Consider the following 13794-nt stretch of genomic DNA (forward strand, 5'->3'; position numbering starts at 1 on the left):
TTTGCAAAAATAAATGTTCATGCAATACATACAGAAACTGAATAAATTTAAAAAATACATGATTTCAGAGCATTGGAATGAGACTATTGTGTGTGACTGACTTTTTTCTACTCTCTCCCTGGTTTACATAATGTGTAGTTATTTAGAAAATAATGATTTACTTAAGTTGGAATACAAACTTTAAAATTTTGGTGAGATGGCCCAGCAGGTAAAGGTACATGCTATGAAACCTGAGGACTTAGTTTGGAAGGAGAGAACTGACCTCATATGCACACGCATGTGTACACACACGTACACACACACACACAAAATGCTATGAAAATTTGATTATTTTTTAATTGATACAGGTAAAAACATTTTTTTTATTTGTGGGTGCATAATTGTAAAGGCCAAACAAAATACTGTAATACAAAAGTATGTAATTGTGAAATATTTTTTGGGAACAAGAGACAAAATTATATGTTATAACATATTATATGTTAGATTGTTTTTACTTGTATTGATTTTTATATTTGCAGATTGGTATGTTTCTTAATTTTACAAGATGAGTTTTATTTGTTAATTTGTCTTGATGTTTGTATTTTGACTCATTGACTCATTGGCTATCTTACTGACTAGCTAACTTGCAATTAAACTTGAACTGTGTTTAGCATGGGAATTCATGAGGATACCCTGGAATAGTCCAGCCTACTTAGACCAGATATAAAGTTTAAGGCAGAAAGGCTTTTACTTTTTAAAATTATTAAGCGTACTTAGATAAAATTTCTTAGGGTGAAAACTATTTTTTAGCATTAGTTTTATTAAAGTGTAATTTCATGAAAGTTCTGGGAGACACAGTATTTTATGGATACTTGCTACATTGATACTTCAGGTAAGTCATTTAAAGGCTGAGTTTTGTTTTTCTCCACAAAGTGAGATTTACATTGGATTGTCAGAGCTTAAATTATTAAACAGTCTAGAGTCCTGAAACCCATTCTGAGTTTGAATCCCCAATAATTCAGATATTTTGTAGCCACATGAAAGTTGGAGTAGAATGAATGTTTGTATACAACTAAGAAAGTCATGTTTAAGTAACCATGTTGCCACCTGGAATGAGCTCAGAATAACACTGTAATTTGTGTAATACCATTTATCCAGAATTAAATTTAATGTACATAGCCAAATCATTATTATATCACATAAAAGGCTTCACTGTTTTATATTCTTTTATTAAATTTGTCCTCTACAAAGTGACTTAAGTCTTGGTCTCTCCCATATTTTCTGGTGTACTTAATATTGTAAATGTCATATCTGCACTCATAGCTTATTTATCTGTTCAAAAAGTGACTACTTATTCTGTAACTGATGTGAGCAGATAGTGCGTTACATGAATCAAGGATGCTGTTATTTCTAACATGCTAAATTTTGTTTTCTCTATGGTATCACAGTTATCTGTCACACTCTGGCTGAGATGAACTAGTATCACCCAGCAGTGTGCAGTGTCTTCAGTCTAATTATGGCTGATGGTACCAAAAAGTCATGGCCCTAAATGATGTGTCTAGTTTGACAGAGACCTTTATTTTAGATATTGAGTATTGTGCTACATTTCCAGTGATAAAAATAATAATCTGTAACTGTATTTTGTTAGCTGTTGGTTTTCAGTTTTGTGAATTTTTTCTTTTTTAACTTTATGTGCATTGGTATCAGATCCCCTGGAACTGGAGTTACAGACAGTTGTGAGCTGCCATGTGGGTGCTGGGAATTGAACCCAGGTCCTTTGAAAAAACAGCCGGTGCTCTTAACTGCCAACCATCTCTCCAGCCCCCCCCCCCCATGTTTTAAACTGATAATTTGTAAGAAAACGTTAAAAAGTCTATATTGAAACAAGCCAGATATTAATAGAGTCACCCACATCTGAAAGAAAGGTTGGGGATGTAGTAGTGTGCCATTTATCTTACCAACTTCGGGTGTCTTGAATACTTCGGTTTGTGTTGTAGTCATTAATTTGATACTACTCATTACAGACAGGTAACTGAAGTCTTTTCAGTGCTTTCCATTTTTTTCCCTCTTGTAGCTGATACATGCTTGTTTGATTTTATAAATAATCCATGCTCCCTTCACATTGTGTCTTGTTGATAAGCTGTGTTTATTAGGTTAAACATAGTAAATGTATTTTGACTTAGAGTATTTTCAACTTTGGGGTTCACAAAGGATATAATTCTTTTTAAATTAAGGAACACCTATATTGGAGTTTTTGGAGAAAGGGTTTTAAAGGGGCTTTCTGTGGAGGGTTATATATACTACCAGTGTAAGTGATTCTTTAAATTTTTGATGCGTTTAATTCAATTAATAGATTGACTACTGAAGTATTATAACATCCTTAAAAGACTCTTCAAAAGAATATAACTTATACTATTTTTTTATTTAGGCGTGAATTACCCTTCACTAAATCAGCTCATCTCACCAATCCTTGGAATGAACATAAGCCAGTCAAGATTGGGCGTGATGGACAGGTTTGTTTCATTTTTAAGCTACGTTATTGAGCCATTTGTATATCTTTATTAAAAGACATTTTAAAACCATGTCTGTAAAATATGAATTGTGAAAAAAAGTATTGGGGAATTCCTGACTTCTATGATTGTGACTGACTAGTAACATATTTACTAATGTTGGTACTCAGGTAAAGGGTACTTTTCACTGATAAAACTAAAGGGAAAGCGATGAAAGAGAAGTGGCCCAGCCTTTGTATTTTTTTCATTATAAGTGTTTTAAATGTGGAATGCTTGATAAAATCTGCATCATCCTTTCTCAAGGGGCATACTATTCTTGTCTTTATCATTCTGATTTTAGTGTATGTGCTGATGGAACAAGCACTCATAAATTTTGTAATTTATAATATAATTTTAGAATTGCCATTAGCATGTCTGATTTTTTTCTGAATAGAAAATGACCACTGAAAAGACAGATGTATGCAGGTATGCACATACATCTGCAAATTAAGTTGAGCATGTATAGTGATTTAAAATAAACCCAAACCTTTTATGCTTAGAGTTCCTTTACGTGATTTGGTATCAACAGATACTCATTATTCCTACTGCTTGTGAGTAAAAATGTTGGTAATTAAAAGTAACAATTTTGTATAAGCTTGTAGGTTAGTCTGCCTCTGTAGGTTTTATGCAAATACTTCTTTGGATAGAATGAAAAAGACTAGAGGGCAGTATGAGTTTTAAGCAGCTGCACTTGTGGATGCGAGTGCATACCTGTAGTTTCTATTCTTCAAATATGTTAAAACACTTTGGAAGAGTTGTTTTTTTTTTTTATAAATCTGTAAATGTATTAGAATCTCATGTTTAGTCCTTTGGGAAAAAAGTCTTTGAAGTCAGTGTTCAGTTTTGTACATGAGGAAACTGTCTTTTTAGAGATTTTATTTTACTCTTAATTGTTACTTTAACATTCCAGGAAATTGAACTTGAATGTGGAACCCAGCTTTGTCTTCTGTTTCCCCCTGATGAAAGTATTGACTTGTATCAGCTCATTCATAAAATGCGTCACAAGAGAAGAATGCATTCTCAGCCTCGATCAAGAGGACGTCCATCCCGTCGAGAACCAGTCCGGGATGTGGGAAGGTTAGAAACGTTCTTTGGACTGATAATAGGCACATGTATCGGGATAACATGATGGAGGAATGTGATTCGTCAAAAGTTTGTCCTGCGGTAAAGAAGAAAGAGAAAATCCTCAAATCAAGCTGCATGGACTAGTTTGTGGCTTCATTGAGGATTTCACATGGTCACCTTGGTCTCAGTCATTTTTTCAAGAGGAAAATGGGGATCTTTCCTAATGCAGAAAAAATAATTTACTAACAAGTGATGACCACTTTAGACTAGCTAGTACTCTGATAAAACAGTACGCAAGTGAAATGAGGTAGGCATTTTGTTGCTAAGAACAGGTTAGAGAGGAGGAAGAGGAGGAAGTCTTTATTTGCAAAAATTGTTAATATTTTATAAAAAGCCTTTTCTTTCAGGTATGTCTCTGGATAAGCCTTATCACATATGGGACTTTTATAAAGGATCACTAATATTTTTTGAGAAGACGCCTCACTTAGAGGATAAAATGTTTTAAGTTATATTCAAGAGGAGCATTATTGGGACTGTTTCCAATTTTGTCACCGTGATGTGTTAACCCCATTGCCACATATTCTGTAACATGTGCCCAGTGAATTCACACATCCTGCTGAGCTTCTGAAAACCATAGGTTCTTTCCAAAGGGGATCAAGTGGCCCTGGGAGACCCGGCAACAAACCAAAACGAAGGGCTGTTGCTGTGTCTGTTTACAACTTTTCCAGATGCTGGCAGTACCTGTGGACTTAAAGTGGTTTTTAGAGGATCGCCATGGTTATTGATCACTACCTTATGAACTAAACAGCATTTTCCAGGAAAAGGGGGTTTAACTTGTTACAGAATTGGAGAGAAGTCTTTGAAAAGAACTGATTTAAGCCCTTCTACCCAACACCTTCCCCTGTATAGATTTGCATACAGCTAAATCTAAAATATTCTGCTAAAGACTATTGGATGTGTGGTTGATGGGATGAAACCTTTCGTTAAGTTCCCTTTTGGTGGAAACAACCTGTGGTAGGTACAGATAATCCAACAAGAGTCCCATTTCTTTGAGCTTAAAAAGGACTTTGTCAAGTAGGTAGGAGGAAACCTGGCAGAGCCCCTTACTCTTGGCCTAAAAGGACTGATCACCAAGATGTCTTTTGAAGTTTTAAGCTAAGAGGTTTCCAGTGCAATTATATACAAGTGAAGTTTTTCCTCAGTTTTGCAATGGACTGCAAACTATACTTATAACACCACTACACCTTCTCAAGCCTGCCAGGGCCTCTATTTATGTATGTGGCTTACAGCTTAAAGTCAGTAGTTGGACTACTATATGAACTGTTACTATCATGTTTTATACCGGTCGTAAATGCACTCCCCAAACTACAAGAAAGCGGTATGTTTATTTTATAAACCAGTTTTTAATTTTATTAGTGCTATTTATTGTAGATGCAATTGTTTTTATTCTGTTGGGGGGGGCGGGGTTCTTGGGTTTGTTGGTTTTAACTTCGCAGTTTTGAATGACTTGTTGCAAAAGTTAATGAAAACATTCAATATTTAGAGAACTAGCTGAAAGCTACTGATGCTGGGTTATTTTATACTATATATTTGAAACTAATAGTAAAAGGATATGTTTATTTCCTAAATGTTTTGGACCTTTTGTTTTTGTTTTTGTTTTTGTTTAGCTCATATTAAATGCTAAGTGTGTTTTTATGATGTATCGTTTTACTAGCCATCAAGGTTCATGAAAGACCATGAAGAACAGCCCTCTGCAAATTAATAGTATCTTCTAAAGTTAAATTTTGCCCTAGTTTTATGACCTCTGTTAAAACTTAACTATATGACAGTTCATGAGAGCCATTTTATTATAAGGCATTGTCTCTGGAAAAAAATTCCGTAATTACTAATGTTATTGAAGTAAATGTTACTGAGATACTAGTTTTTCAAATAACTAACGTTTTCAGAACTTTCCTGTTACATAGCTTTATTAAATTTAAAACTTTCTGTATACTCATAAAAGTACAGTTTTTGTGTAAAGCAGAGGCATCATTTAAGACATTCTTAATTTTGTTTAGATTGAATCTATATAAATTTTAGACTAAGCTATTGCATAATTGCTGGTATGGTTTTCCTCCTGTTTTCACCTGAATGGTGACATTTGGGAAACTGTTGGACTTGTTAAAGAACTCTGCTTATATGTTTAGACTACTAAAATGTGGTTTACAGGCTTGAATTAGGTAATCCATGGGGTTGTTTGATAGTGTGAGATTACAGAGAAACCTACTCCAATGTATAAGGTTTGCCTTTGAGGAATTAAAATTTAAGAACTTTAAGATAAATTGTTCAACAAAATTTAATGGAGACTTTTAGGAGGCCTTGGGCTATTCTTTGTACTCATCTCTGTCAAACTCTTGCTTTGCTGTTTGTTTTCCCAGCTGTTATTGGTTTAATTTCTAATGTGTCTAATTTGTGTAGGCGTCGACCAGAAGATTATGATATTCATAACAGCAGAAAGAAACCAAGGATTGACTATCCCCCTGAGTTTCACCAGAGACCAGGTTAATATTTTATAATCCTGAAGATTATTTGACTTTAAAATTATTAAAACAACAAAAAATTTCCAGTAGGTTTAAAAGTAAAGAACATTTAGGGCATGTCTACCTTAGGAAATCATTACTGCTTCTAATTAGTAGTTCTTCCCCTACCATGTGTAGATTGTTCTGTCTATTACAGCAAGTCATAATTTATTAATTACTTGAAATTGCTGGCTTTGCAAAAATGGAAATTGATGTGTATTACATGTGTAAGATGCAGGAAAAAAGTGACCTATTTTGTGCTTTCTGTTCCCTATGATGCGCAGTGTTTCCTAGATGCAGGAAAAAGTGACCTATTTTGTTGTGCTTTCTGTTCCCTATGATGTGCAGTGTTTCCTAGAGTATACAGCATTAATTGGAAATCAAAATAGAAATTACACCTTTTTAAAAAAAAAAAACAAAACGTGATACCATTTTTGAGAATGATGGGAAACACTTGGCTTGTCATATCCAAGTGTCAATTTTCAGTTAGTGTATTGTTCACTGGGATTAAAGAAGGGATATGTTTCAAATACAGTCACTGACACACACCTGTAAAACTCCTATTTTGGTTAGCATTATAATGCTAGTGTTGTAACAAATGGCTTTATATAAGCACTTCTTTTTTCCCTAAAGGAGGTAATTGTATTCCATTAGGACAAATACTTTCCCAGTAACAGGGCCAGTCAGATATATTTATGTATTAGTTTGTTGGATCCTTCCTAATGGAAGCAGGGAATAGAGTAGATTTTGTTTTGTTACTTGGTTCTTGGACTATTATACATGTTTATTTTTGCAGCTTTTGCAATTTTGTGTTCTTTTTTGAGTCTTCATGTTTTAAAGCTTAGCTGTTAGTTCTCAAGTTGAAAGGTAAACATTCTTTAAAAGGATTCTGCTGCATTGTCTCAAGCCAGTACAGACTACACTCAAGTTAGTCCTGCCCTTAGCTCACATGATACATATGAGAACCTCTAGTAGTTCAATGATAACATCCTTTAAATATATTTCTCATGGGAAGAATTGAAACAAGGGTAAGGAAGATTTAATTATTATGCCGTAGTAAAAACATAAAATTTGATTTACTAAAATGCTTGATGTTTGAACAGGGTATTTAAAGGATCCCCGATACCAGGAAGTTGACAGGTAAGTTGGGTTAATTCTTGCTTAGTTTTGAATTACATTCTTGGAACTAGTTTATGAATTACCTGAATTTAGTTTCACAAATCTTATTCCCAACAGACGATTTTCAGGAGTTCGCCGAGATGTGTTTTTAAATGGGGTAAGCATTAAATTTTACATATTTAAAGCTAGGATCTGATTTGTTTTGTATTCCCTTGATTTTAATTTGTTATTGACAATATGATCTTTTATTTTAGTCCTACAATGATTATGTGAGGGAATTTCATAACATGGGACCACCACCTCCTTGGCAAGGAATGGTTTGTATCACTGTTTTTTCATTCTATTTTGCAATACTCTATTTTAACTTCGTTTTGCCGAGTCTAATTTTAAATGCTTACTCAGAATGTGATACCTATACTTACCCATTAAGAGACTTGAAATACAAATTTTTGGTGATAAATAGTGGGTTAAAATGAAAGACTTAAGTTTGTTTATGCTTAAGTATGGGCTTAATAATATGGGCTTACTGTAGTATAGATATATGTAAAACATCATGGTAATAGTATAAGCTCTTAACCTGGGTGATGAGATTTATTCTCTCATTTTTCTAACACTTTTACCAAGTTCCATGATAACATCTGTTTACTTCATATATAAACTTCACCGGCCATTCATTCTTTGGCTCAGGCAGATACTGAGTAGTTTGTGCACAGAAGTATGCTTACTTTGCCATATATGTTGATAAATGACGTGAACAGTTAAATCCATCTCCAAGTTAAACCTCAGGTCAAATAGTGTCAACTTAGGATTGTATAGAAAAGAAATTCACTAAATTCATGTGAAGTTTCTAATTGGATCTAATTGGGATAATAAGTAAATTTAGGTCCATTTAAAATAAGACAATTAAATCCTGAGTTTTAATTTTTTGTCTTCAACAAAATTTGATATTTTTCTTTTCTTTTTTTTTTTTTTTTTTTGTTTTTTTGTTTTTCGAGACAGGGTTTCTCTGTGTAGCTTTGCGCCTTTCCTGGGGCTCACTTGGTAGCCCAGGCTGGCCTCGAACTCACAGAGATCCGCCTGCCTCTGCCTCCCGAGTGCTGGGATTAAAGGCGTGCGCCACCAACGCCCGGCTGATATTTTTCTTAAAGTATATTCTGACATGGTTTCTCAGAAGTGAAACTTTGTAGCTGAAGTGCCTCTGTGTTTCTTCCTCATTTTATTTTTAAATGCTATTAGGTGACATCTTACCTTTCTTTGGTTTCTCTTCAGTTTCACACTATCTTATATATACAGATTAACTAAAAACGCTTTGAGTCTGAAATACTCAGATGAACTTGATGCCAAAATCTATCATGTGCCCTTTATTAATTTTATAATCGCACCTTAAATGATATTTAATTATTGGTGTGTCTATGGGCGTGTTAATGCCATAAACATATGGGTCCTGGGGATTGAACTCCGATCATCCTGCCTGGCAGCAGGTGTCTTACCCTGAGCCATCTCACCAGCCCCTATAATGGCATTTTTAAAGTTTCGTTAGCTCCTGGACTTTATTCTGGAGATAGATTTGTGTGTAAATGATTCCAGAGCCCAGGGTACTGTGATTGTATCTCAGCTGTGTGTGTGCACTTTGTATTGTGGCCCTTTACTGTAGGCTAGTTGCTTAACCTAGAATTAGTATAAATTTGCTACACTAAATGCCAAATAAGTATAAAGTGCTTAGGGATTAGTGCTTTGGTTTAGTAAGTATCATGTTTTTTTTTTTTTTTTTTTTTTTTTTTTTTATTTCTGTTAGAATTTAAATGATGCAAGTAGCAAGGTAGAACATGTTAGATCTTAAAGTATGTCTTTATTATACGTATTTTGTTTTTAACAAACAGGCTCTTTGGGGGCGAACCTTAATATTTTCAATGTATATGAATAGTAATGCTGAAATTAATTTGTTTCGGATTGGTATGATTTGGGAATAGGAGTTCTAAGAATGGGTCTGTCTACAAGGGTATTTGGAAGAATTTTTATGTAGATCATCTTTGTGTTTTAGCCTCCTTACCCGGGAATGGAACAGCCTCCACACCATCCTTACTACCAGCACCATGCTCCACCTCCTCAAGCCCACCCCCCTTACTCAGGACACCATCCTGTACCACATGAAGCCAGATACAGAGATAAACGAGTAGTAAGTGCACAAAAGGCAGAGGTGTGAGGAAACTGCTTAGAATTGCTGTAGGTGGTTTACATAGGGGCATATACTAGATTTCGGTGACAGGCCGTTTGTATTACTGTAGACTGAATATTAATTTGCAGATTGTTTTCATTAAAAACGTGTATTATTTAGATAGACTAGTATTTTATTTTTCATGAGTTGAACCACTGTGTGTGTGTGTGTGTGTAAGTAAGCATTATAGAAGTGTACTTACGATATTCTTCCTATACTGGGATCTTAATTACTAGCTATATAACTCAAAACTGCTAGTATAATTTTTTTCTAAATCTCTTAATTTTTCACATAAGATGCTAAATTTTAAGATAGTTTCTGAATAATTTTTTTTACCAAGTTTTATTTAAAACTAGTAACCAAGTGATACACAGAAATTCTAAGTAGTTATCTCAGAGCTGTTTGATTATTAAGACCAATTATCTGCTAATACATATATATATTTAATGAAAATTATTTTCTGGTACTTGATTGGAAGGATATTTCCATACACATTTAAGTTTGACTTTGAATGGTAGTTCAGTGTTAAAGATGAAATAAATATATGTATGTATGTGTGTGTGCGTGTATATATGTAATGTGTGTGTGTATATATATATATACACACACATTACAGAGAGTCAGAATAGTAAATTCATATTTTTGAGATTTTTTTAATGGATTATTCTTAATTCAAAAGAGGAGTCCATTAAATTAAATCTTAACATTCTATAAAACAGTTTAATAATTTAATGATTCTGATGAATATTGCTAGGGTAGAAAATGACAGGCTTTTTTCTGTCAGTATATGGACTACATATGGTGAAATCTTGTTTATCGTGAAGTCTTATATAAATGCTAATAGTGAGCTTTATGAAAAGAAAGATCTTTGAAATAGGAAGGCAGTCCAAGATTACTAGCCCTTGCAAATAAGTTCTATTTTATGGACCTTCATTTAGTAATAATTGGGTTAATTAAAACATACTCCATGTTTATAATGCATTCACATTTTACTTATATATGCAAGGTAGTGTGGAATTGTGTTCTAAACCTTGCTTCTTCCTATACATTGAAGCCGAAGTTTGAAAACGCACCACCCTCTGAGAAAAGATGACAGGAAAAGTGGAAGTGTTAAGGGAGAGCAGGCACCAAGTTTAGCCTTGCCTCTCCTTGTCTTGCTTCTCCTTTATGTCTGTGCTTTACTCTTTCATTGTCTTCATCCTTCAGAGTGCTTTGTTAGCTTTATGTGGGATAGCTTCCCAGTCTTACTGAAACACATTTTCTTATAGTTCAGAAGTCAATTTTGTAGTTCATCAGATTCTCCAAATTTTATTTCATCAAATTCCTTAAATTACTATTAACAGTAAACAAGTTGCATGAAGTTTATAGCCGAAGTCTTCCAGTTGAATAGGAAGTTACAGAAAGAGATGTGGACTCCAGTTTATAGCCCAAGTCTTCCAGTTGAATAGGTAGTTATAGGAAGAAATGTGGATTTCGTTTAGTGGTATGAGTGTCAAAATTAAGTTCTTTGAAATCATGGTTACATTTTTTGATTTCTTCTTTACCAGACAACTGTGAGGGAATCCCATGCAAAGTTTTGCTTTGCTAATCAATTTTCTCCTTTTTCTAGCATGACTATGATATGAGGGTGGATGATTTCCTTCGCCGCACACAAGCTGTGGTCAGTGGTCGGAGAAGTAGACCCCGTGAGAGAGATCGGGAGCGAGAGCGAGACCGGCCTAGAGATAACAGAAGAGACAGAGAACGAGACAGAGGTCGTGATCGAGAAAGGGAGAGAGAAAGAATATGTGATCGGGACAGAGACCGAGGGGAGAGAGGTCGTTACCGAAGATAATGCGCTTTTGGAAGCATTGATTGAAGATAAAAAAAATATTGTATTTTTTTTGTGTGTTTACAAGTAGTAAATTTATTTTCAGCTGTCTACTTAAAGCTCATTGTGTAGAAGGATTTATTATCATCTTTGTTCCAAGCATGCAGTAGAATAAGAACTGGAAAACTCAGATCCGCCAAAAATGCACAGTTGACAGTTGAGTTGACACTTTTATTGGGGCAGAATGGAACAGTCCAAGAATGTAGATATTGATTCATTCTCTATAAATGTTCTTTTTACAGTATATTCATCCTCTAGTTATTTTGTTTGTTTTCTTTCTTTTGGATCTTGATCAATAACTGCCATAGTATTTTGCTTTGTGTTTCTACATGTAGCTGCACACGGTTCAGTTAAAAATAATGCTGCTATCAAGTATGCAAATATTGAAGTATGATGGTTTGACTATATGGCAGTGTTGTAGCAGCCTCTTGGTTTCTCCTCTTCCCTCTTTTTTTAAACCTATAAAGTCACTTCTTATTTTTTTTAGTCTTCAATGATGAGAGCAATATTAAGAAGACATTGCTATCTAATTTTTAATCTTTTTAAAGAAAAAGTTCCCATGTGGTTGATGCTATTGTTTAGCCCTCCTTCTAAACTGTACATCGGCTTGGAATGTTTGCAGTTTGCGTGTGTGGCAGCAGAAGATAACCCCACATTCTACGTTGCTACTGTTTTGTATGAAATAAATTGGTAAAGATTGACACTTACTTGCTGTATTCCTTGTCTGATTGCCAGTTTTACAGTGTATAAGCATAACATACCTTCTCTAGTATACAAAATCCCATGGAGTGGGATTGTGTTGCTAATTTAGTTTGTTATTTATACATCTGATGATATTTTGGATCCATATTTTAGGCTTTTTGTTTTCATCTTCTACTCTTGAATTGTTTTCTACAGTTTTCTGTTTTCTTAGTCTTTATAGTGTTCACACATTTTCATATATTGCTTGTCAATCATTCCTTGTAACAGTTCTCTACCATAGTAAACCACATAAAAAGTTTATAAAATAATAATTTTTTTGCATTTTAATTTCTTGATTTGAACCTGAGGTTTGGTCTGTATGAAATTGACTGTCTAAACATTGGGAATGTGAATTTTGGCAGTTTTCTTTTTGACAGTGTCTGCACAAAATCAGCACATCGTTTTGTGTTTTGTCTCTACTTGTATGCCTGCAGAGAACGCAGCAACTTCAGTATTTAAAATTCTAACTTTATAAGTATAACTGTATCTTCTATACAGTCACAATTCTATTTTACTAGTGTCAGAACACAGCCTGTAGATTCATTAAATACATGCATGGGTGGTAGACTTGGAAGAGTATTTAACTCGTAGGGAACTGGGGTTGCAGTTCTGGCATTGTGTTTAATTAACTAATTGGTGATGTTGTGTTGCTCATATTTTTAATGACTAATTTTGATAATTTTATGTTTACATTATACCTTTTGTCCTCATCATCCCTCCACTTCCCTCTTCTCTACCTGCCCATCTTTTTCACAAGTCTCCATCTCATGTTCACATCTTTTTTGTTTTTTGATTTTTTTTTTTTGTTTTTTTTTTGTTTTTTGATTTTTCGAGACAGTTTCTCTGTGTAGCTTAGCGCCTTTCCTGGAACTCGCTTTGGAGACCAGGCTGGCCTCGAACTCACAGAGATCCGCCTGCCTCTGCCTCCCAAGTGCTGGGATTAAAGGCGTAGGCCACCACCGCCCGGCCACATCTTTTTTGTTTTTTGCTAGGTGACACCACTCAGGTTTTTTCTTCCATCAGTAAGTTAAACCTTGCACTGAGGTCTACTCTTTTTCCAAGTCCTTAAAACCAGTACATTCATTAGAAGCAATCACTAGGATTTGTAGCTGGAGTTTTCTCTCCAGCTCCTATCAAGCCCCTATAGGCTGACAGCCCACTTATAAAATAAACACACAGACTCTTATATTATTTAAACTGTTTAGCCTAATGGCTCAGGCTTGCTAGCTGTTTTTATACCTTAAATTAATCCATTTCTATCAGTCTATAAGTTGCCACGTGGCTTGTGGCTTACTGGTACCTTACTTCTCTCGCTTGTCATGGCAGCGGCTTGCAGTGTCTCTCTGCCTCAGCCTTCTACTTCCCAGAATTCTCCTCTCTCCTTGTCCCGCCTATACTTTCTCCCTGGCTACTGGCCAATCAGTGTTTTATTAACCAATCAGAGCAACACATTTAACATACAGAACATCCCACAGCAAGAACTTTTTGTTTTGAAATAAATAGTTGTACAGAACTAATAGGCAACATTAAAGTTATTTCTTGATGTTAAAATGGGTTGTAAATCACATTTAACACACTCTGAGCTGTATATTTTTGTGTTGCTGTGTATGACTACATCCACATAAAATTCTGATCTCTGATTAGAATCATATAACAGGTTCAGAGAGTAAAATTACTCAGTTTATGTTCCCACAGAAG

At 34.6% G+C, this 13794-nt stretch overlaps 1 protein-coding gene and 1 non-coding gene across 8 annotated transcripts in view; one reads left to right on the plus strand and one right to left on the minus strand.

The window, feature by feature from the left end:
• Positions 1-12062, plus strand: part of Ythdc1 (YTH N6-methyladenosine RNA binding protein C1) — a 32211-nt gene extending 20149 nt beyond the window's left edge. For 4 of the 7 annotated variants that reach the window (XM_076546533.1, XM_076546535.1, XM_076546530.1 and 1 more), the window contains 8 exons: positions 2408-2492; positions 3439-3605; positions 6051-6133; positions 7255-7291; positions 7388-7427; positions 7525-7587; positions 9312-9446; positions 11095-12062. In XM_076546533.1, coding sequence (XP_076402648.1) covers positions 2408-2492; positions 3439-3605; positions 6051-6133; positions 7255-7291; positions 7388-7427; positions 7525-7587; positions 9312-9446; positions 11095-11319 — 835 coding nt within the window. In that variant the 3' untranslated portion in view covers positions 11320-12062. Of the gene's footprint in view, positions 1-2407; positions 2493-3438; positions 3606-6050; positions 6134-7254; positions 7292-7363; positions 7428-7524; positions 7588-9311; positions 9447-11094 lie in introns of all 7 variants that reach the window. The other 3 variants (XM_076546531.1, XM_076546536.1, XM_076546532.1) reach the window with 1 other exon arrangement.
• LOC121821017 (U6 spliceosomal RNA) lies at positions 2748-2853 on the minus strand. Its single transcript, XR_006061726.1, has one exon. It is a non-coding gene; the product is annotated as a U6 spliceosomal RNA (small nuclear RNA).
• Positions 12063-13794: the final 1732 nt, after the last annotated feature.

Source organism: Peromyscus maniculatus, chromosome 10 (assembly GCF_049852395.1).
Source record: "Peromyscus maniculatus bairdii isolate BWxNUB_F1_BW_parent chromosome 10, HU_Pman_BW_mat_3.1, whole genome shotgun sequence".
Taxonomy (NCBI): Eukaryota; Metazoa; Chordata; class Mammalia; order Rodentia; family Cricetidae; genus Peromyscus; species Peromyscus maniculatus.